The sequence below is a fragment of the Macrotis lagotis genome, chromosome X, assembly GCF_037893015.1.
Source record: "Macrotis lagotis isolate mMagLag1 chromosome X, bilby.v1.9.chrom.fasta, whole genome shotgun sequence".
Classification (NCBI taxonomy): Eukaryota; Metazoa; Chordata; class Mammalia; order Peramelemorphia; family Peramelidae; genus Macrotis; species Macrotis lagotis.
The window spans coordinates 677401219-677425733 of record NC_133666.1 but is presented as its reverse complement, the minus strand read 5'-3'; the positions used below and the strand labels follow the sequence as shown (position 1 = coordinate 677425733).

General features: G+C 43.9%; 1 protein-coding gene across 6 annotated transcripts in view; it reads left to right on the top strand.

Moving 5' to 3' along the window:
• MED13L (mediator complex subunit 13L) overlaps positions 1–23999 on the top strand; it is a 344978-nt gene extending 320979 nt beyond the window's left edge. For 2 of the 6 annotated variants that reach the window (XM_074205887.1, XM_074205888.1), the window contains 11 exons: positions 38–470; positions 1355–1574; positions 2158–2346; positions 5350–5573; positions 5799–5941; positions 9464–9622; positions 11276–11452; positions 14162–14316; positions 17705–17866; positions 18839–18951; positions 19613–23999. In XM_074205887.1, the coding sequence (XP_074061988.1) occupies positions 38–470; positions 1355–1574; positions 2158–2346; positions 5350–5573; positions 5799–5941; positions 9464–9622; positions 11276–11452; positions 14162–14316; positions 17705–17866; positions 18839–18951; positions 19613–19745 (2108 nt within the window). In that variant the 3' untranslated portion in view covers positions 19746–23999. The remainder of the gene's footprint in view (positions 1–37; positions 471–1354; positions 1575–2157; positions 2347–5349; positions 5574–5798; positions 5942–9463; positions 9623–11275; positions 11453–14161; positions 14317–17704; positions 17867–18838; positions 18952–19612) is intronic. The other 4 variants (XM_074205884.1, XM_074205883.1, XM_074205885.1 and 1 more) reach the window with 3 other exon arrangements.
• Positions 24000–24515: the final 516 nt, after the last annotated feature.

Sequence of the window (24515 nt, the reverse complement as noted above, 5' to 3'; positions counted from 1 at the left end):
AGGGTCTTGGCCTTAATCTTTCTTAATGTTCTTGCAGCACCTTATCTGGCCACTCTGCAGCTGGACAGTAGCCTGTTGATTCCACCCAAGTACCCAAGCTCCCCCACAGCAGCTACAGCAGCACAGGCGCCGACTGCCCCTGGGAGTGCGGGGGCAGCGCCTCCAAATCAAGCTTGCGCTACTGGCCCTGGCGCTCCAGCAGCTGGAACCTCCAGCAGTGGCTCCGGTGGTACTTCTGCAGCTGCCGGCTCCTCAGGTGCCCCAGTATCCTCCACCTCCTCTGGACCTGGTGTGACCCCAGGCAGTGCAACCTCCTCTTCAGGCTTTGGCAGCAGTGGCGGTGGCCCGGGGCAGACGCCCAGTGCCGGGGCTAGCGTGGCAGACAGGGTGCAGGGGAGTCTGGGCTCTGGAGGGGAGGCAGACCCTGGACAGAGCTGCTCCCAGCAGCCCTCACCAGAAGGACAAGACAGGTAGGGCCCTTCTGGAATTCATCCAAGTGTTCTTTGCTTCTCCTCCTCTTCTTGGTGGGTCACTAATATCCAGGGTTTCCTGAAACAAAAGTCTCCTGTTTCCTCCTGAAAACTCACTCTGGGGATGCTAAAGACTCACCCTGAGAAGAGCTCACTCTAGCAGTTATTGAATGCTGAGCTGTCCTGGCACATTGGCCAAATGGGAGTGAGTCCCATAGCCGTTCAAAACCAATGCCCATACAGGCCTTGTAATTTTTTTTTTTAATTTAAGGCAATGGGGTTAAGTGACTTCCTCAAGGTCACATAGCTAGGCAATTATTAAGTGTCTGAGGCTGGATTTGAACTCAGGTCCTCCTGACTCCAGGGCCAGTGCTCTATCCAGTCTACCTAGCTGATCCCTGCTCCCTCCCTCCCTCCCTCCCTTCCTTCCTTCCTTCCTTCCTTCCTTCCTTCCTTCCTTCCTTCCTTATTTATTTGTTTGCTTATTTATTTATGTATTTATTTGTTTATTTATTTATTCAGCCATTCATTCGCTTATTTCATCCATTGTATTCTGGAGGCTTTGATGTCCCCCAGACTCAGGCAGAGAAAGAGTTTTTAGGTTTTTGTTTTGTTCTCTTTTGTTAGTCTGACTGCATCTGCTCATTTTCAGTGTTGCTTTCCATCAAAGTAGTTCAGACATGAATGGTTGGGTTTAAGACTTTTTGGAAGGGAGATTTATTTGTTGATCACAATCTCGTAAACAAATGTTTTTCCAATATTTTTCTGCTGTAATGTTTAACTCTTGAAACCTTCCATGTTGTGGTTTTCTCTAAACTCTTTTTAAGATTGCTAAACTTTTAAACATTAGTGGGCTGTGCTTCTAACAATGACCATCTCTCTAGTGTCACAGAGAGGGAGAGGATAGGGATTCCCACGGAGCCGGAATCAGCTGACAGCCAGTCCTATCCACCGGCCGTGGTCATCTACATGGTGGATCCCTTTACCTACACGGCAGAAGAAGAATCTGCCTCGGCCAACTTCTGGTTGCTCAGTCTGATGCGCTGTTACACAGAGATGCTGGATAACTTACCTGAGAATATGAGAAACTCTTTCATTCTCCAAGTAATTTTTTTCTTCTTTTCTCAGTGTTCTAATCTGTAAATATCTTGATAGCCATTGGTATTTTAAAAAAAAAATCTACCTGATATTGATGCTCCCCAAATGGCTTATTTGACAAGCACATTTTAAAAGACCTTCCCTTTGTGTCCTAAACGACTGAGCCTAGAAGCTCGTTAGAAAGCAAGTATAGAGCAGCCAAAGGGAGGTATTGCCAACTGATTTGGGTTAAAGAAAAACAGGCGAACATATTCATTTAAACAATTTTGAAATCATAACTCCAGCCAGTTGAGAATGCAGCCGTAAAGAAGAGTAGTCCCAGAGTACCCAGTGATTGGCCGTCTTCATCTCTTGGGGAAAGGGTGGTCCTCAGCAGGAGCACTGGGACCACTGGCTGTGAATTTACTTGAAAATGGGTTGGGGGGGGGGGTCCTCTGGAAAGAATCATGAAGTATGCTTTGCTCTGGGGCACAGGCAAGGTTAACTGTGTCAAACCAAAGTGGCTTGTTCTTCCAGAGTCATAGGGAGAATCCTTCTGGTTTCATTTTCCTATATTCCGATTTTAATTCTTTTTAATGTGTGTGCCTAGATTGTGCCTTGCCAGTACATGCTGCAGACAATGAAGGATGAACAAGTTTTCTACATTCAGCACTTGAAGTCCATGGCATTTTCAGTGTACTGCCAGTGTCGGCGGCCGCTGCCTACCCAGAGCCACATCAAGTCTCTCACGGGCTTTGGCCCAGCGGCCAGCATTGAGATGACCCTCAAGAACCCTGAGGTGGGTTTGGCAGATGAAGACTCTGGTTGGCAGACTGCATGATAGCTTTCTTTGGGGCCAGCCAGATTCCAGAAACCAAAAGTGATGATTTTAGAGAACAGGAAGGCATTTTTTGCTATTCTGCTGAGATTTTAGAGAGGAAGTAGCAGTCTCCTTCACCTTGCTGATTCCACGTTTTTCTTTCTTTATTGAGTCCCTTATTATCTGAAGTTGGATTATTCCTTTGGTTGATTCTATTTGCCTTTTCCAAAGCCTTGGGCTTCCCTGTGACTGATTCCCTCAATGAGCATTTGTTCTGTCCCATGTCTGCAGAGCTGTGATGGCTCTGGGTCCACCCCTTCCCCTGTGAGGTGGGTGCTTCTCCCTGGGCCAGCCTGCTCCACCACATGCAGTGTTAAACAAGAACCCAGACCCCTCCCACCACCATCACACTGACTTGGACCATCTAGCCCAAATTTTGAAAAATGACTATATTTGCTCCTATTTACCTTACCTTAGATATTTATTTCATCTGAATGTCTCATCCTCATGTAATTCCTACTGAATCATATACCCTGGTCAGACCTGGCTCAATAAACCTTCACCAGCAATATTGTATCTACTTCCAAATTCATCACGTAAAACAAAATATTTGCTAACGTTGTCTCACTTTTAAAAGATCTGTATATCCTTGAGATGTCAGTGTGATGGTGGTGGGAGGGGTCTGGGTTCAAATTCTGATTTTTCCATTTATTCCCCTGGGGCCTCCCATCCTCCACTGTAGAGGACTAAGACCCTTTCCTGCTCTAGGTTCTGTGATGACCCTCTATTGAAAATCAGTCTTTGAGGTGCCACAGTTTCTAATTGTAAATCTGGTCATGGGGAACACAATTGTTTCTCTGTTCAGAGTGTAGGTGGCATTTCATGGAAAGTCTCAACTCTCCCCCCACTCCCCCCAGGCTTGATTCAGCCTCTGCTGCCCACTTGTCAAGCAGTGAACATTTGTTCGAGAATGACTCAGCCCCAGGCTTTGAACCAAACGTGAGGCTACAACAGAAGGGCCAAGTCAGTCCATCCCCTGCCCTCCAGGAGCTGGTGGTCTTGTGGCTGAGACAGCTGGCAAGTGACTCTGTCAAGACAAGCTGGAGCTGTTAGCTGGGAAAGCCAGGAGGGGAGGACAAAGATGGGAAGAATGTCCCCTAAGAGACTGGACAAGAGTACACACCTAGTTGATAAAATAATTTTGTTCTAAGGATTTTTCAAAAACAAAAACTTCTTGAATTTGGCCTTAGTCAATTAATCATGTTCTTAGTGTTTGCTTTTCTTTTCCTGATGAGCAGCTTGTCTTTCGTGTCATTCAGGCCTATTCAAAAGAATTCAGAGGCTTATTGGAAAAAAAAATGATTAATTCCAGCCTTTCTTAACAAGCCTGGAATCTGTTTGACCTTAGCCAGAAAGCTGCATGGTGAGGTCAGTTCTCTATTTCTCCCTGTGCATTCTGCATGACACTTCCTCCAACTTAGTGGCTTTAGTGGGTGCTTTGTTTTGTTCACTCATCCACCTGATGACTGTCTTTTGTTCAAAAATCTACTTGTCATATTTAGACAAATCTAACAAAGGAACATTTGAATTTGTAAATCAGAAATATGAGACTGATCAAATTTTACTCACCACCCAATGTCCTCCAGCAGTGAGGACTACAGTTACTGAACAACTATCTATGACTGCTCCCCCACCCCCAAAGCTGCTCACCCTGCCATCCAGCAATCATTCTCCAGTGTTTCTCCCTCTTCCACTGAGCCTATCACTGTTCCCTTCTCCACATTTAGAGGTATCTGGAATGTCCATAGGATTTGCCAGAGCCTGAGTCCATTGGACTTGAGGTCATAGAACAATGGCTGGGGATCTCACCTCCTTCTGCTTCAGCTTGCTCTTCTGTTCTCCCACTGCCCTGAGATGAATTGGGACCAGGAAAAGGTCATGAGCAGCAAGAGTCTGAGATAACCTAGGAAATTCAAGCAAAAGTCCCCTAAAATTTCATTATCTAGGTGGATCCTGTATAGCCATTCAATTTTTCCTAAGAAGAACAGAATAAAAAGCTATTTAGGAAAAACAGCAATTTCCCCATTGTTTTGATCAGAAGTGTCCTCTTTTTGCTAGTCACAGACAAATCCCAACATCTGGGCCTTTTGGGGTCCCTCAGATGACAGATGAAGCTCATCGTTGAGTTTGATTGCTGAGAAGCTATGTCATATTAGAAAGATCATGTAATAGCTTTTCATGTAGCCCCACTTTGCATCTTAATTCCATTGGGAGCCCTTAGTAATCAGAAAGCTTCCTTTCAAAGTGCTCCATCTTCTTGGTAAAAGGGCAGTGACTTGTGCTCTGAATAAAACTGATGAGCCTGGGGGGCTGGGGGGGCACTTGGTTACAGCACCAAAGTCTGTCTGTCTGGGACTTCCAGGCGTGATACGTGAAAATATTACATTCTCCCTTCTTAGGGAATTTCAGATTTTTTGTCATTTTCAAATGATAATAGGATTGTAGTAGATCTGCTACTTAGTCTTCAGGGGCCTGCAACCCAATTTCAAAATTACCCTCTTGACATATAATCCCAGCTATTTAAGTTAAAATAACATTTTAGGCCTGGAATGAACCATATGTGTTATATTTTGTAAAAATATAAATATTTATAATAAATATAAGTGAAGATGACAACTATGCATTTACCATCTGTCACAGTTAAGCAATTACTTGAAATCATTTGATTTTATTCAGTTAATGCTTTGAATTCTCAGGTTCCTTATTTTAAATAGCCATTTTATTAAATAAGGAAATATTGATTTTCATTGGTTTTCTAGTTTGTATCACTTAGAGATCCTCTTGACTTGGCCAGGGCCATTATTTACATAGTAACGTAAGAACTTCATCTCTGTAGATATTAATCTGTACCATTTTGTGTTTATCCAGTCATGGTATTACAGGCTGCTTTGTGTTGATATTAATTTTTGACTTTGATTTCAGAGACCCAGTCCTATCCAGCTTTATTCCCCTCCTTTTATATTGGCGCCAATCAAAGACAAACAGACAGAACTGGGAGAGACATTTGGAGAAGCCAGCCAGAAGTACAATGTGCTCTTCGTTGGCTACTGCTTGTCCCATGACCAGCGCTGGCTGTTGGCCTCTTGCACCGACCTCCATGGCGAACTGTTGGAAACTTGCATTGTAAATATTGATTTACCAAACAGGTAGGAGCCTTGGCTTTTCCAGGACACATGTATTAAAATCCTGCCCATCCTCTTTTGTTTTGCCTCCTGCACAAACCTTTCCATCCTCTGTTACAAATACAGCTAGCACCCTGTGCTTTTTCCTGCTTTTTGGGGGGGGGGTGGGGGTGGGAGGGTGTTGTTGGTGGGAGATGGTTCACAATAATGTGCTCAGTCTTCATTTTCCCCACCTCCCTTCTTCTCCAGATCTCGGAGGAGTAAAGTGTCTCCACGAAAAATTGGGCTCCAGAAGTTATGGGAATGGTGCATTGGAATTGTTCAGATGACATCACTACCATGGAGAGTTGTGATTGGGCGCCTTGGGAGACTTGGCCATGGGGAGTTAAAAGGTAAAGAGGTCTTGAAGACTGTGAAGATAAGGCCAGGGAAAAGAGAAGGAGGATAGAAGGGAGTTTGGGAACATCACAGAAAGATAGAAGGTAATGGACAGTTTCCAATCATGTCAGATCTAAGTCTTTGTGTATCCAGTCCAGAATATCACTTGTGTCACAATTAACTGCTTGTCCAGTTAGTTAGAATTAGTGACCACTAGGTGCCACAGTGGATAGAGCATCAGCCCTGGACTCAGAAAGACCCGAGTTCTAATCTGGACTCAGTCACTCAATAATTGCCTAGCTGTGTGACCTTGGGCAAGTCACTTAACCCTTGAAAAAACAAAAACAAATTCTTCATCATTAGAATTTAGAGGCCATTTAAGCAAATGTTTGGGAGTTCATGTGACCTAGCAAATAGTGGGCTGACCTTGAAAACAAAAGTGATGTTCCAATCCTGCCTCTGGCAGATAGTGACCTGGGATCCTGGGTGAATCTCCTAGCCTCCCAAAACCTCAGGCAAGTTTGTCAATGAAGTTTTGAACTGACATTTTACTTCTCTTTCATTGAAAGCATAGATTTAACCTGCCACTTCCCCCCCCCCCCCCCAAAAAAAAATTGCTAAACACACTAATAGCTGCATTGTGCTTGGTATTTAAATTCATTAACTTGCTGTACCTTGGAAACCTGTAGAAAGTATCACCAATTGTTATTTTTTTCAGCATTTCTAAATGAGTGCTATTTATTAGTAGCCTCAAGGCCTAATAATAATGGAATGTTGGGGAATCATCATTTCATTCTTCCTTTCTCAAATCCTAATTTCTTTGCAGATTTCTTTTTTTTTAATTACAAGATTTCATTGTATTAATTGATTATTGTTATCAAGAGAATATCTGCCTTGGTAAAAGAAGACAAAGGCTGAACTATTCTCCTTTTAATAAGATGCTGGACATATTTTAAGATTCTTTGATAATGGAATCCAAATTATATTTTGTTTTATCAGTCAACAACTTTTGTTAAACCTCACTAAGTTCCAGACGGAGAAATAAGCAGTGGGAATTCAAAGAAAGACACAGGTGTAGCTCTTGCCCTCAGGGAGTTCTCATTCTAATGAGGGAGATGATATACCCACAGTAAGGTGCAAACAAGAGAGAAGACAGTCCTCAGATAAACTCTTAGTTGAGACTTGAAGGACGCCAGTGTCCATCTTGACATAGTAGAGGGAGACACGTTCTTGCCAGAGGTATTCTCTAGTTTCATGGAGGGCATCCTACACAAAATCCAAAGAGGACTTCCTCACCTACAGAGAAATTCTATAAATAATGCATTGGTGAGCAGATGAAATTACGTTGATAATACACATTCCAATGCATTATTAGGTCACCTCAGCCTGATTCATGGTCCATAAGAAACCAGTGAAGAATTTTATAATTCCAGCACCTCATAGCTACATAAAAGTGGCCTTGGGAGTTAGAAGACTAGTTAATAGTTTTCTACTTCTTTTAAGAGGTTTCCAGTAGAGAACCTATGATGGGCATTGTATCTCTCATTCCAAGAAGAGCCTAAGGAAGAAGAGCCTAAGGAAGGTCATCATCAGATTTTTCTAAAAGTCATTTCTTTGGCCACAGAAGGCCAGAGTTGGGTGATACTGTGGTAGTCACTAGAGGCCTGGCTTTCTGATCCTTCCTAGTGATGTAACTTGGATGTAACTTCTCTCTTTGGTGCCAGAGGCAACTCTCTAAGACAATTACAGATGAATTTTCAAAATTAGTTGTCGAGAAGAGAGCTTGCCCAGCAGTACTTTTCTTTTTACCTATAACATTAAAGCTTGCAACTACAACAAAATGCAAAAAATTCATCAGTTCAACAATTATGTTGTAACTTGGGGGTTATGTTTTGAATCAGTGGAGGGAATAATCAAATTGATTAAGTCAGATCTTTGAGGTGCTGAAATCTTGGGGGTGGGGAACAGAGAGAGAGACAGAGAGATCCAAAGAAGACTCAGCTTTATTTCTTAGAAGCTCTGGTAATGTGCTAATTTATTAACACTGCTACTCTCATCTGGAAGGAGTAAGCAATGGAATATGAAAGGCAACAGAGAGAACTGATGCAGAGTCAAAGACGAGGGTGGCAGTGATAAAAGTCAGGGCAGCATTTTGTTTTGTTTGTGGGATTCCCTTTCATCCCAGTTCTCTTCTCCAACAAGAGAATTGCCAATAGGGGCATCTTCTAGAAGCCTGAGAGATAAAAGGAATTGTGATTTCAACCAGAGACAAGTACAAAATTAGAATGTCATCTCATTATTTTGCACAGTGTTTTCTTCCCTCAATGGGTCTAAGTGCTTTGCCCTTCTTGGGTGGTATTAACAGGATGGCGGTCTTAGTGTGGGAATGAGTCTTTTTGAGGCTTTTCTTACCGGCCTCCCTGTGTGTTCTTAATCTCTAAAGTGCTTGTGATGAAGTGCTCACCTTGACTGCCTTTTTTCCCCTCTTCCTTATTTGGTTTGAAATCTGTAATTCACATCTGTTTGCATTTCTATGGTTTTTAACATGTGCTTTTCATGTTATACTCAGAACTCTTATTTCAAGTATTCCAGTTTGAAGTATGTTTAGGAGATGAAAATAGTTTTTCTTTCACCTGCTCTTGAGAAAGAGAAGTAGATTTTTTTTGAAAGGAGATTTGGATGTAAAGAAGGCTTATGAGACAGTAACATGCATGCATTTCTGGGGGAATTTTTGTAGCCTTGGGCGAGTTGGAAAGGTAAAGAAGTCGAAGACTGAGTGCTTTCAATTTTGGTAATCCCAATGAAATGATCTTCCTTAAGGGCCTTGGTGCTTTTTTGCATTGACAATAAGCAAACAGAAGTTGTATGAGAAAAATTGGGGCATATTTGTTTATCAGAGCAATTAACTATCAGGTGAACATTGAGGACCGCCTACCTCAAGCTTTCTCCACCCCCCACCCCCCCCCAATCCTAAGTAAAATGCCTTTCATTCTTTGGTACTGTTACCTTCTTCTTTTAAAAACAAAGCAAATTATATATATATATATTGTATAGTCCATCTTTAGATAATCTAAGATAGGCCCCAGCCATGCCCTGGGCGGAAGAAAAGTCCATATAGGAATGGGGCTAAGTGGGTGGGAAATCATTCCTCTTATAGAAGGATAAGTAAAAGAGTTAAGGTGGGATGGCATATTCAAAAAACATGCTGGGAACTGTCCCTTTGGCCTCTTTAAAAATAAAGTTCCCTCTGCCTTGCATTTAATCTATGGAATAATAATTATTACTACTTTATAGTTTTAGAAAGAATTTCTCTAGGATAGTTTTTTTTGTCTTTACTTGGTGTTGGTGTCACACAATCTGGTAGTGGGAGTGAGAGTGTGTGTGTGTGTGTGTGTGTGTGTGTCTGCCAATCATGTGCAAAGGACTTTCCTGAAGCTGCGTGCCCTCAGCCACATGGAGGAGGATGAGCCAAAGAGAGGTCGGAACCCTTTCTAATGCCTGGGTGAGACTAAACTAAAAGTTATCTTTTGTTTCAGACTGGAGCATCCTCCTTGGTGAATGTTCCCTGCAGACAATCAGCAAACAGCTGAAGGAGGCATGCCGCATGTGTGGACTCTCAGCCGCAGACTCCCCTACCATCCTCAGCGCCTGTCTGGTGGCCATGGAGCCCCAGGGGGCCTTCGTGGTGATGCCAGGTAAAGCTCACCTAGCCCAGAATGTGTCTGGGCCCAAAGCATATGACCGAATCTCTCCTGCTATTCTTGTGGTGGAGAGGAAACGAGGAGAAGGGGCTCGGGGAAGGGGCCTTAAGGATCCATGTGACTCAGGAGGGTAAGAAAAGGCTTAAATTTTAATTCATAGGTTGCTACAGAAAGCTCATAGGTTAAGTTCTTTAGCAAGGAAAAGAAAATGTTTTTAAAGCTAGTAAGTTTAAGCAAAGCAAAAACCGCTACAAACTGGGCTGGTGAGAACATCAAGGACAGCTAAGGAAGGGAGAAAGGAAGGAGAAAGGAAACAACATGGAGAAGAGGGTGTGCTGAATGTTTATAGTCTACTTCTTATGCTGGTAGGGGGAGAGAGTCCAGTGGGCTTGTTTGTAAGCCAGTAGGGAATAGGACAGTAAATTGACAAGTAGAGACTGAAGATAAATGAGAGGATAAGAATGATAAAGGGACAATCTGCCAGAGGGGATGGGATCACTTGTAAATGTAGCATCCTTTGCCTTGACAGGAAGGGCCACATTTTCATGGGCATTAAGTAATTCTGTGTCTACCTGGAAAGCAGAGATTTCCAGTGAAGGGTTATAGGAGTTTCAGCTTGGGCCTAAACTGTTTTTGTTTTTTTAAATAACTTTGATAAAGTCAAAGATGACATGCTTATGAGACACTCAAATCTCAGTAGGATGGCTGTCACAAAGGATGACAGTCAAGATCCAAAAAAACAAGTATTTGGGCTGAGTCTAATAAGGTAAAATTTAATAGAGGCAATCATCAAGTCTTACTCTTGGGTTCAAAAATTCGTCATCACAAGTATATGATGGGGGAAGTATGGCTAGTCAGTTATTCTTCTAACAAAATAGCTGTGGACTTTTTAGAGGACAAACTGTTCAAAGAGCAGGATAGCTTAAAGAGCTTAAACCATCTTGTTCATTGAGATTCGGATCTTTGCATTTTAGGAACAACTTTAGTAAATAATAAAGACTCAGAGGAAGACAGCCAAGGATGGTGAAGACTGTCATGACTGGGCCAAGAAAAAAACTGGTTGAAAGATATTTAGCTTTTTTTTTTTTTTTTTTTGCAAGGCAAATAGGGTTAAGTGGCTTGCCCAAGGCCACACAGCTAGGTAATTATGAAGTGACTGAGCCTGGATTTGAACTCAGGTACTCCTGACTCCAGGGCTGGTGCTCTATCCACTGTGCTACCTAGCCACCCTAGATATTTAGCTTTTAACAGAGAAGACTTGGGGAGCCCGTGCTTCATTTGCTTAGTTATTGGAAAGGTCACGACATGGAAAAAGGATGAGATTAGGCCTATTCTGCTTCACTCTAGATTGAAAAAAGCAAAGAGGAGACATTTGCAAGAGGCAGAGGTAGACTTGATAGGAGGTGTGGCTACCTTGCAGGACAGTGGAGCCTTTAAGTGGAGGTTGGAGGAGCTTTGTGGTATGGCAGGGACCAGAGGAGGTGGGAACCCCTCATTGATTAGGTCATGTTTGTGTCTAGTCATTCAGTGTCGACTCTTGTCTTGGGTTGTATCCTACTTGAATAACTAACTTCATCAGATAGAGCAGCAGCAGCATGGTGCCTAGGGGCATAAAAATGAGGAATGGCATCATTCTTTATCTTACAGATGCTGTCACCATGGGCTCTGTTTTTGGCCGAAGTACTGCACTGAACCTCCAGTCATCTCAACTCAACACACCTCAAGATGCTTCTTGTACACACATCCTGGTGTTCCCAACATCTTCAACCATCCAGGTGGCTCCAGCCAACTACCCAAATGAAGATAGCTTCAGCCCCAATAATGGTGAGCTCAGCCAGCAGGTTTGGGTGTCCTCTACCCTTTGGGAGACACTACTCAGAATGAGGTTTCTAACTAACTGAAGGAAATGTTCAATTTCCACTAGAAGTTAATAAAATGAAAGATGTCATTTTTCCCCATCCATTTTCACAACGCTTTCCCCAGAAATCTGTCCATGGATCACATAACTATTTATCTTGAGCCATTAGAGAATGCTCTATTTTCAGGGGAAAGTATAAGTCTAAAGCAGGTGATGATCTAAGCAGGGTAAGACACTCTTCTCATTTCAGTGTCAGTGCTGGGCTAGGCTCTGGGGAGTCCACAGACAACAACCCAGACAGCCCCTGCCCCCCGGGACTTACCTTCTAGAATGGAGGGGTGAGGAGGTTGGGGCAGTTGGAGGAGTATATATTCTCTGTATTTATACAAAATAGATCCAGAGTAAATATCAAGTGAGTCGAGCCAAGGAGGCCAGAATGGTCACTAGGAGGGAGCCAGAGATACCCAGCAGGCCTGATCTGGACAGTTCCCTGGACACTGACTTCCTTGGAGTTCTTTCCTGACCCCAAGCTGCTGCTGTGTTTCATCTATTGCAGCAGCTAAATGAAACCTATTGGTGCTACTTTCAAATAGTTCTTAGTAAATAATTCGTCAATAAGAAATTAATTCTCTATTTAATGTCTCTTAATTGTTCTTTAGTTTTATTATTATGTGTTTGAAAGAAGCTTTTTAAAAATTATTTTAAAAGTATAAAATTGTGATTTAAAACACTCTTTAATAACCTTCCCCCTCCTCTCACTTCTCTTCTCCCCCCTCCCCCCAATCTCCTCCATGAGTATTTATTTGCTTTTAAAAATCATGGCTTCTTAATAAAACCCTTTTGCTTTGCTCTGATTTGGCATTTCAGCAAGGCCTCCCAGAAAGAGAGGCTATCCTGTTAACATCCACTCCTTTCCCAGGTCTTTAATCCCGTCCGAAAGCCAGGCCTACAAATATTTAACCTCCTAACCTGACTCTTGGTACTTCACATGCTAATTGGAAGCCTGTATGGAGAATGGTATTTTCTAAAATGGTGTTAAAATGGGACTTCCGTGTTCAACTGTTAAGTGGTTTCCTTTGCCCTAGTCCCCTGTGTAAGCAGATTGGGACTATTTTGAGCAAACTAGAGGCAAAACAAGAATGGAAAGGAAGGATGTGATCCCAGGACCTAGAGCTTAAGCTCATTTTGGGCATCTGACTCAACAATTTAATTTTACAAAGAAACTGAGGCCTAGGAAGGGGTTGGGATGAAAATCCAGGCCACCTGAACAGAACCCTTCCCTGTTCCATCATTCTAGAGGGAGTGGAGGGAGGTGGGGAGGACTATTACGTAATAATGAATGTAAGAACAAGCCTTCATTAAATGCTTTCTCTGCTCTGATATGTAACCAAATTCTAGAGCTGCATGCTCCATTCCTCTGAGAGGAGACACTTTGGGGGCTGGTGAGGTGGGGATGTGCCCTGGGGGGGCCTCCAGGCTTATCTGATTCTGCACTAGATCAGTGACACCCCTTCAAAACTGATGCTGTGGGCTCCTCCTCCATCTCCCAGCTTGGTCCATCAGATCCAGGGCCTCCTCACCCTCTCTAGGGTCACATAGAAGCTTCCCTCTCAGCTTTTAAAACTGGCCCCCTCCCACCTTCCCACCTTCCCACCTCCCTACCTCATTATGCCTGGCCTGGAGTCAGAAAGACCTGAGCCCAAATTCAGCCTCAGCCACTGCCTCCTTGTGAGTCTCCCACTCAAGACTCTTGCCTCAGTTTCCTCAAGTATAAAATGGGGATGTCCTGTCTTGAGGCTGTGAAGCCCTCAACTCCCCTCACACTTTATCTCCTCTAGGGAGCCTTTCCTCTCTTTCCTTCCTCTCCCCACTCCACCCCCAGGCCTGGCATCTTCCTTCACAGAGAGAGGGGATGCTCCTTGGGGTTTTATACCCCAACCTAGCATGGTGCTTGCCATACTCAAGACCTGTGAGGTCCTTGGTTGGTAGATAGGAGTTTGTTTTTCTGTTATGACCAAATGACCAGAGGTGGAGGAGGGGATAAAATGGGAATCATTTGGGGTGAGGTTGGACAGTTTGGCCAAGCCTAGGAACACCACCAGATTTCCATATTGGTCCTCAAATGTGCAGAATCCCATTATTAATTTTCCATAGTGTTTTCAATTAACTTGCATACTTACAGCCTGATCAAATATAGCATGTTGTAACTCAAGTTGCTGTCTGTATTTGACTGAGTATTCTATAAATACCAAATAATGTGGAGCATTTGCACTTTAGAGTTTGCATGTTAATGGATTTCAAAGCCTGATTTGGCAGCTTGCGCAGAGCAGCCATTAACTAGTTATTATGTAGGTTAATTCCCTTGTATGCAAAGCCCTTTGGTGTCTGTTTCCCCGCATGGTGTTCTGACATGAAAACCTCTTTATTTGGTTAAGAATGGGTTTTAACCAGGGCTTGGTCTTCATCTCCCAGTTCAGACTGGGCTCTGTAGTAGACTGTCGTCAATGGAGATTAAAGACTGAAGGACTCTTTAGCCCAGTAGTCTTCACTTCAGAGACCAAGCCAAAAAATGGGCAGCAGCAGAGTCCCACGTGGAAACCAGAACCTAACACAGTGTTGATTCCCTCCGAAAGTAAGGTGACTTGGTAATGTGGCTTTTCTTTGTCTTCTTTCAGATGATATGTTCGATCTTCCGTTCCCAGATGATATGGACAATGACATTAGGATTTTAATCACGGGGAACCTCCATTCCTCTCCCAATTCCTCCCCAGTCCCTTCCCCAGGCTCTCCTTCTGGCATCGGCGTGGGCTCCCATTTTCAGCACAGTCGGGTAAGGCAGCTGTCAGTAACCCTGACCATCCCATCCCTTCTGCCCAGGTGTCTGGTTGAATCTCTTGGAAGGGCCCAACTTTTGCTCCATTTTGAAGAGAGGACAATAGAACTTGGAATATAAATGTTTCGTAAATGATAAAGCATCATGTCAGAAAGCCGTTCTCTCTGCAGGTGCTGGAGTTTTATGCAAATAGTATTGACTTAACAAAAATGAAGCTCTGGGCACATGCTGTTTACAAGTTATTTTTACCCAGAGTGCCTTTTGAGAAACTAGTGCCAACATTACTGCTTATTTCAGATGTAAGTTAATTTTGTTAATTCAAGAAAGAATTGTTGATTGTTGCATTCATTTGAAGTAAGTTTGGCCATGTTCTCTTCCCTGCTCAGAACTTTGAAGGGCTGGCTGCTTTCATGGGTTTTTGCCTATCACAGTCCTTCCTGTTTCCTACAGAATTAGCTCTTCTCATCCTTCCTAATACCTACAGAACTAGCTGAATGCTTTGTTCATGAGCAGGCCCAGATGGGAGCCCTCTAGAGAGGTTAATGATACAAAGAGGAGTCAGAAGGTGTGCCTTACTGCACCTGGTATTGCACCAGGGATGAGGAGGCAGCCACAGAATTCCCACCACCATGAGGGGCTGCTGCCGGTCTTCATGATCATGGACCCTGCTTCCTCGTGGCACTCGCTCTTCTCTTGTCCTAAATATTATAAGATTTAAAGAGTTAAGAAAGTGAGCCATAGGCATGTGGAGCATCTGGACTGAACTTGGACCAATTAAATCTTTCCTTTGACTTCACTTCAAGAGCTTTGATTTCAGTCAGTTGAATTCTGTTTCCCTGCACTAATCTCATCGAAAGATATTTTAAAAGGAAAAAAAGGGCTCTGACTTCTTCAGCCCCAGAGCATGCCTCTCTTTTTGCCTGTGGGCCAGGGTCTCCCTGGAGAGGTGCTGTTAAAGCTTTGGGGTGTGAAAGAAGACAGGGTGCCCAGAATATAGATCTTTGCTGTTCATGGGCCAGATCAGGATGAGACATAATAATATAACCTGCAGTTGTATTTGCTGAAGATTTGCAGACCACTTTACAATTATTATCTCTTGATCCTCACAATGGCCCTGAGAGGGAGGTGCTCTTATTGGCCTCATTTTACAGATGGGGAAACTGAGTCAAACAGCTTCAGTGGTTTGTCCAAGCTGAGCTCCAGGCAGGTGCTTTCTGTTTAGTGTTGAAGACTTTGTTCTGTCTCCGGGCCCCTAGTTAAAATTAGGGAACAAAAAGTGGGAGCCACTCATTTCCAGAATGGAAAAATCCATCCAAGTCTTTGACCAGACTGCAAGAGCTGATGTTTATCACAAGAGGATGCCTGCAGGTCTTTTCCAGGTGAACCTGCTTTAGAATTCGGTGTAACCATTAACAGGGGAATGGCCTCTGAGGTTCCATTTTCGTTCCTAACAGCTGGCAATGTGTGATCCTTCCCTCCTTGGGTCAGAGCTTTCTTCCTCACATCCTTTAATGGACTGCCACCATTTAAAAGCAAGAAGTTGTCTAGTCTCAGTCTTTCACCTGTTTAGCCACAACCTCCCTGGACCTCCCCCCCCTTTTATTTTTTTTGGTTTGATGTCTAGTTAAGAGTTTATAGACAGGAAAAGCCTTTTAAGTGTGAGAAGTAGGAAAGTTCCTCAGCTTAGTTTTCCTTGAAATTAGGCAGGATTAATGGATTGGTGTCGGTTTTTCTCTAAACCAAGGTTCTTAACCTTTCTCTGTGAGTGTCTGGGACCTGTTTGGCAGACCCTTCTCTGAGTCATGTTTTCAAGTGTACAAAATAAAATACATGGAGTTACAGTGGATTAGACTGAAATACCAAAAAAAAAAAAAATTAAACAAATTTGAAGACCTCCTGAAATGGATCTGGGCCTCTGCATCTGTGGCTCTTGAGTCAGTTGAGTTAAAAAGCCTCTGCTCTAGGCCCATGGCCAGGAAGGACTTGAAGGGGAAGAAAGGAGGGTTCTTCTTCCCAGTAGGGCCCAGCTTCTTCCCAGCCCTTCAGTCTTTGCAGGAAAGACACAAAACTAAAAGAGAGGAGACAACAACTCAGGACAAGCAGCACCCTGGTAGGGATGCCAACAGGCTGTGACCATGTGGGTTAACCTGGGACCACCTTCCCCTTGGCGGGGGTGGGGGGGAGAAGCTGCTGCTGCTCCTGGGGTGGGGGGACCAGCTGGACTTGGTTTTGACCCTGCCCTGCCAAGAATGATGGGGGGTCTGGTACCAGCCCCAGCCCCACTGTGGAGAGTGACGCTCACCCATTCATGTCAGAGTTTACCTGACCAGAGTGAAGGAGACCCTGTCATGAGACTAGTCCTGTCTGGTCCCTCCATGATGATGATGATGATGATGATGATGATGATGATGACTAGCATTTACATGGTACTTTAAGCAGTTTTCCAATTATCTCTATTAACCCTCACAAAAGGCAAATGCTTTTAACACTATAGTTGAGGAAACTGAGAAACCAAGAAGTGACCTGATTTATCCAAGATCACCCAGCTAGGAAGGGCCTGTGGCAGGATTCTAATTCAGGGCATCCAAGATTCCAGGCCTGTTGCTGATCTGCAGCTTAATGAGGAATTCATGTATCATATAGTCAAAATTTAGATATTTTGTGTCCCTGTCACAATAATGGATTTGAATGAGTCGTAGAGAATGTTTCTTCTCTCAGCCACTTGAAGCATGACTCCTGAGATCTCCCCAGGAGGGCATCATGTATAATGAAGTATGCCCAAATCATGTGGGTAAATAGTTAATAATCTGGTCCTAATTTCTTAATTTGTTTTATTTTTGGAGGAAGAGCATAAATGGACTTTTAAATTTCTGAATGGCTTCTAAGAAGAAACCAGTCAATGCAGGTGTTTCCAAAAGAGAACCCCCAGCAGAAATCTAGACCTAGATTTCTCATCCAGTCTCAGTAATCTTAATGAGGAGGGCAGCTTGTGGGGAGAAGCCAAGAGAGCTTGCTTCCAAATCTGGACCCACTGACTGGGTGACACTGGGCAAAAGGGGCTCAGCACCCCCCCCCCCCCGAGATCTCACTAGTCCTTTGGCTGGTCTGGGGTGGCTTACCAGAGAACAACCTCCATCGAGGCCAAAATGCAATGCCTCTTGACCACAAATCTATTGCCATTGGATCTCTGAGTCAGTAGCTTGGGGCTCTCGCAAAGGGGGGGCATTTCTGAGGAGGTATTGGCTGCTCATTCTTTGCTCATTTTCAACCTGGTGTTGGGCCAGAAAGGCAATTAATGGGCTCAGTGTAGTAAGTATGCTGCAAAAAAGGCTTTCAAGACAAACTGTCCCTTGATGGCTCTGCTTCTGTGTCTTGTCTCTCTCAGAGCCAGGGGGAGCGTCTTTCTTCCCGAGAAGCCCCCGAGGAGCTGAAGCAGCAGCCCCTTGCTCTGGGCTATTTTGTGTCAACGGCCAAAGCTGAGAATCTTCCCCAGTGGTTCTGGTCCTCATGTCCACAAGCCCAAAACCAGTGCCCTCTCTTCCTAAAGGTGGGTCTGCACTTGGAATTCAGGTGGGTGGGGCTGATAGGGTGCTCTGGGGTTCCATTTCCCAGCTGAGCCCACTTTCCCTCGGGTGGCTGGGCTATCTTCCTCTCACAGCCCTGGATGGGACCTCACTGGCACTGTTTTGGTAGCTCCTGTTGGTGGGATGCATCCCTTTGGAGAGCCTCCCTCAGGGTTTATCTGACCTTCACTCGAAGCCCACCAGACTCAGCAGGGCAGCTCTCTCCTCCCACCTCTGCTAGGGCTTATACTACTATGAGTGTGGGAACGAGATTGAGTTGCCTGCCCCACAGTCCCCAGACTGGTCATATTTCTCCCCTGTTCCTTTTTTGAATATCCCTTGGGTTGCTGGCATGTTCTGAAATTTGTTCTGGCCCAAACCAGCCTCCTGCAGTCCAAGGAACTGGAAGTCCTTGGACCACAGGGTGGGAGCAGCAGAAGATGGGGATGTCCCATAGCGAAGTGAGTGAAGATCGTGCCTTAAACCTGAACAGCAGCCTTGTCCCCTGCCCTCTCTGCCTTTCCTCCAGAGCTGGTCAGCTTCTGGTCTTGTCTCCTGCACATGTGTCCATCTCTCCTCCAGACTGGTGCACCGGGTTTCTCATTGATACCCCGCTCCCCTTCCTGCCCTGCTGAGGAAGAGCCAGCATCTTCCTGTCTTCTCTGGGACGGGAGAGTATACAAACCGGAAGTCCAGCCGGCCCCTCCAAATTCACATCCTGTTCTTCAGGTTCTAGATGAGTCAGTCGCTTTTGGTTTGCTGAGCTCTCTGGCCACCTGGCTCCTGCCTGTATGGTACCCTTGAAGGTGCCACCTCTGGAGCTCCCTCATTAGCCTTCTCTCTCCTCAGATCATCTTGTGTTTACTGTCGTATCAGTCTATTGTGTACTGGTCACCACCAGAACTGCCAAAGCTTCCCAGTCTCTCTGACCGCCCGTCTTCCTTGTCATCTCCCAGGCCTCTCTGCACCACCACATCTCCGTAGCTCAGATGGAAGAACTTCTCCCTGCCAGGAACTCCCAGCGTGTACCACACCCTCTGGACTCTAAAACCACATCAGACGTCCTAAGGTAAGGGCCCTTCTGGGGAGAGCTGGGCTTCCTTTGGTCTGTGGCTATCTTGGGGCCATCCATGAGGATGGAAGGAAGGAGAGCTGAGGGAGGAGCCCCGGGCCCCAGGGAAGCCCCAGAGGCATCACAGCCAACCTGGCATCACTGTTGGCAGTTCTCTAATGAGCCCAGTGAGATGGGTACCCAGCAGCATCTCTGTTTGCAGGAGGCATGTGTTCCTTGGTCTCTAAAACTGCACAAGCTGGGGTGCTCTGAATGGTGAGGCTCGCCTTAATACAACCCAAGCCAAAGAGCACCCTTAAATTAAGTTTGAAATTAATACAATAAAAAATGTTGATGATGTACCAACAAATTGAAAAAGATGAGACTCACTAAAATTCTCTGCCTCCCACGGACATTTTTTCATTGACATAATAGGTAAATTCCTTCCTCTAGGAAAAAAATGAATCATTCCTGCCTCGTATTTCCAGATATCATGTCAGCCAGCATGGTCCAGATATTGGACTTTGGCCTTAAGCCTCCACAAGTGACCATTTGGAAGCAGGAGATTCAAAGACAGGCAGAATTGGGGGGGGGTGCAGGGGCACAGAGGCCCCACGATAGGCTGCAGCTGGATGGAGGGCCAGCCCCTCAGTCCCTTGGCCTTGTGCTTCCTCCTCAGGTTTGTTCTGGAGCAGTACAATGCGCTGTCTTGGCTCACGTGCAACCCTGCCACCCAGGACCGTACCTCCTGCCTTCCTGTCCACTTTGTGGTGCTCACTCAGTTGTACAATGCCATCATGAACATACTTTAATTTGAAAAGCACTTGTTCCTTTCTGGCTCGGACCTCCCTCTCTTTCCTCAAAACCTCAATCCAAGAAATGAACTACACTCTGCGAATGGCCCCTCGTCCTTTCTCCAAACCAGCCTCCAGGAGCCCAGGCTGGGCCCGTGCCAGGTTGGCCTGGGAGCTCCTGGTCGCAGAGACAGTCAGCCAGTATTAATGTTGTGGATGGCCCAGGCCTGCTGGTTGGTCAACAGGAAGTTTTGTGTTTTGTGTGTACCTTTTTTTTTTTTTTCTAAAAGGAGGAAAACACGGAGAATGTGATGTCCTTTTCCTTAGGGAACCAATCCTGTTTTAAGTCTCTGTTTAAAAGTAAGGGCCCATGGGCTTTTTTGGGTCTAAGGTCTCTAGGGATGGGTGAGGGTCTGAACTCCATAAGGTGGGGCTTTATGAACCATGAACCAGCTCAAGTACATTATTAAAAAACCCATCAAAACAAAACAGTTTCTGCCGCCTTAATAATAGGTATGAATGCTTTGGTTGAAATCCCTGTCTGTGTGGATGGAATGGTCTGGCACATGGTAACTTTGTCTATTTATTTTAAATCCTATTGTTGTCTTTGTTTTTATTTTTAAATTAGTGAGGACCAGGTACTCTAGATGAAACCCAATCAGGAGCCCCCCCAGGATTATTTTGTCTCCACACCTGTCTATCCTCTGATCTCAAAACCAGGAGAGAGGTTAAAACAAATCCAGGGAGCCAAATGCAATCTGAGCCAGACAACAGGTTTGGCCATTAAGTAAAGGGGGTTTAGGCAGAGTGCTGCCCACCCCCTTTCTTATCCAAGCGCCGGGGGCGACTTCAGGCAAACAGATTGGTGACTCAGATTCAGGGCTATAGTGGCGGGCATGCATGGGGCCTCTAGTTCCAGAAGGGGGATCGAGGGACCCTCTCCAAGCAGCTAGTCCTCCCACGAGAGCGAGGCGTATCACAGGGCATGTGGCGCGTTGGCTCTCCCAATTGTGTACAAATATGGTGGATTATTTCTGGACCATAGGAATATTATTTCAAAGAAATAATAAAACTTGTCATTAAATTAGTACTTGAAGTGGAACCACTGTGGTGGAGCTTTGTTTAGTAAAAATGATTGCCTTTTTGAAATGTTAATAATGGAAGCATTTTATGCCACCTCCATTCCAGGCCCTGTGAATAGAAGGGACTTGTGTTGTGGCTGCCGTGGGCTTCTCACCGAGGGGCAGGGGCAGGGGCAGGGGTGTGGAATGCCAGGGCACTTGGATCAGCAGACAGGGAGATCTAGGGGTCTGTGGAAAGAATCATGCAAATTTTAAAAGTTCTTCCAAAATACTTTCATGTTCTGGTTAACAAAAAAAAGTGTAATAATTACTATGATTTTTTTTAAAAGTATTTTTCTTGAAATAATCTAATGTTTAAAAGCAAATTATATTAAAGAAAAAAGTCTGTTGTACGGTGGGAATGTGAAAGCAGAGAAGTAACCATGTAAATGGCTAATTTTGTTCTCTGAAGCACCCATGGGGCGGTGGGGGCGGGGGGAGGGCGGGGCACCTCCGCAATGTATAGGTTAAAAAGAATCTGATATATCAAACCATTTGTATCTAATGTGTACAGTGTAAAATTGACTTTAAAAATATTGCAGTGCTATTTTTTCTTAATCAGAAAGGAAAATTCTCAAGGCCTTTTGAAGCGCATAAAAATATGAAGATTGTAAACTTGTATAAAAATTTACCTTGGTGAGAAGACAAATTGTAAAGTAGACATTTGTAATCTTTTACCACTTTGGGGTTGTTTTTTCCCAGAATTCATCAGAATTTTTTTTTAATGGGCTGTTTTTATGCAGGGGCTTTTTTTCCCTAGAAACCCAATTCTAAGCAAAAAGGAAAAAAAACCCACAAAAAAATTATTAAAAAAAAAGGCAGCAAAGGGTAGTTTTCATCTGGTGTCGTTTTTATTTAAGTTTTTTAAGTTAAGAAAAGCTGGTGACATATTTATACGTTTTTGTGCAAAATAAATGAATGGCAATAGATTTTAAAAAATCTTATTATGTACTTCTGTGTGAAAGTCTGTATAATATTTCCCTTAAATATGCATTATTTTACTTGTGAGTTTTTTACTGAATTAATCTGAAATGTACAAGCCCTGGATTTGCTACAGAGTGAAGAAGTTATTTTATTTTTTTTTAATTTCTAATTTTGGAGATCATGCAGAAATCAGAACTCTTAACTGTGGTTGGAGCTGAGGGGCGAGGGGGGGGAGGGGATTGTCCCGCATGCGTGTATGTATATTTCAGAACCTTTTTTAAATGTAAAAGCTGTACATTTCTGGGAAGTTCTGAATTTTTGTCTTTTTTTTTCCTTCAAGCATTTTGCAGTGAGCTTCTTTTATATATAGCAGACAATTTGAAAGAATACAAAATATGTGAAGTTCATTTAAAAAAAAACTACAGTATATCGCTGGTACAATACACTAAAAAGACTTTGATAAAAAGAAACAATAATAAAAGGCCTCCATTTTAAATGTCATTCATATATACCTTGTGGATGAGAGCTATATACTTTTACACACTTTTTTAGATGAATAAATTATTGAATTACTGAAACTTTGAGCGCATCTCTCTTTTCTTCTCTAATTCAATCATCCAGGGCAAGTCTCAAAGCAATTCAGAAAAAATGTCAGGATTGGAGTTCCTGTACTCTGAAATACAGATCCAGGGTCCAGTTTCACCTCCTTTAGTCTTCCAAGCCCACCCACCCTGTGCCACCCTAAGCAGGAGGTCTTCTCTCCTCATCTAAATGCTTCATTCTTGGAGGCTCTGGGGCCTAGAGCCAGAAGGAACCCCGAACTCATCATGCCCAGTGCCTTACTCTGCAGGGATGACGCTGAAGCCCAGCGAAGCTGGATAATCCAATAGAAGTTGGGCAGGCAGTCAGCATCTGAGGTCCCATTCACATCTAAATCTTCCAGCTATCTGCAGAGCCATCACTCTAGTGCCCGTCCCTAGCAATTTTTAAATATTAAAGTTACTATTCTGATTATAAGATGACTGAGGGGAACAAAGGGCAATCCAAGTGACCTCAGCCAGAATATTTAGGGAGAGGAAGAAAAATGATTCCTGAGAGAAGTCTCCTAGCTTAAAAATTCTATGACCTCATCACATTCCAGGGCTGGGGAGTGTGTGTGTGGGGGGGATCTTAGAACAAAACTAGACTTTTCACAGAGGTAAGCAATTTCAGGGACTTTTTTTTTTCTTAATCTCTCCATTTCTCAAAAGTAACAGTCTTCCTTTTAACCCCAAACCTGACCAGCTTTCTCCACCTTAGGACCCCAGTTCACTTCCATTGAATTTTCACCTCTGGGCTGAATAAAGCCAAATCTCAAACTTCCTCAGAGCTGAAAATAGTAATATCAGGGCACTGCCTTCCCTTGTCATGCCTTCCCTTCCTGCATATGTATATGTATATTTAAAGAACAAATTTAAAGAACAATTTTTTATTTTCTTCTTAGGACCTATTATTTTTAGGGAGTTTTCAACACTTTTGGTAGCAGCTCCCCATTACTTAATAGTCAATCTTCACAAGTTGCCATAGCTGGAAAAATTAAAAAAGCAACCCTTTCCTAGTATCTTTTTTAACTCTAGTGGAATGACGAAGACTTGGACTTCAACATTCCAGCTTCCTAGCGTTTGGGGAATCTCTATCCAGTTGGCATGGCTTTCAGTAGCCCCAGGTTCATCTCCACACCATAGGAGTGGAAGAGCACCTGAGGGCAAGGTCCTACCTCTGTTTTGAGAAACTGAAGCCTAATGGACTCACAGATGCAATGGTGACAGATGCTACTGATGGGAGGCAGAGGGAGTTGACCATCTCGGCCTCACTGGTGACCGCCTCTTGTGGGGCTATCTTAATTGCCTGTCCGGCTCTCGTCTTCCATGCTGTCCTTCGGGTGAGTACGTCCAGCGCTGTTGCCTCCCAGTCATTCAAGTTCATATTGTGTGACTCTAAAATGGCCATTAATTAGAACATCCAACCCACAGCAGCTGATGCTCAGATAGACAATTCCTTATTTACCTCTGGCTTATTTCTATGGATTAGAAGTTGGAGAAGGACAGCTGATCTTTGTTTCAATCCTGGATCAGCCAGGGTTTATTTATCTCATCTATTTATCTAATTCTGGTGTGACCTTGGGCAAACCTGGTCTCTTATGGCTTTTTATCTGTTGAAACTGAGTGGATGGGGCAGCTAGGTGACCCTGTGGATAGAGCACTGGCCCTGGACTCAGGAGGACCTGAGTTCAGCTCCAGCCTCAGCCACTTAATAATTACCTAGCTGTGTGACCTTGGGCAAGTCACTTAACCCCATTGCCTTTAAATGAATGAAAAATTTTTAAAAATGAGTGGATTAGAGAAACCTGGATGGTATAGGATGCCTGGTGGGGCTTGGCATCAGGATGACCAGAATTCAAATCCTACTTCAGATGTGTATTTAGTGTAATAGTTGTGTTGCTCTGGACAAGTCACTTAACCGCTGCTTGTCTCAGTTTCCTCATCGGTAAATTAGGAGTAATACTGGCATCTATCTTAACATTTATAAAGCACTTTGCAAAACTTGTTATTATTACTATTGTTTCCTTCTCATTCTACACAATTTGCACAGCGATGTTCCTGTCCTTCATAGTTATCTGATTTGTTTATGACAGTTTATTATTATGCCAGTTTTCATTTAGGACAGATTAATGACTGAACATATATCTAATGCTTTGCAAATT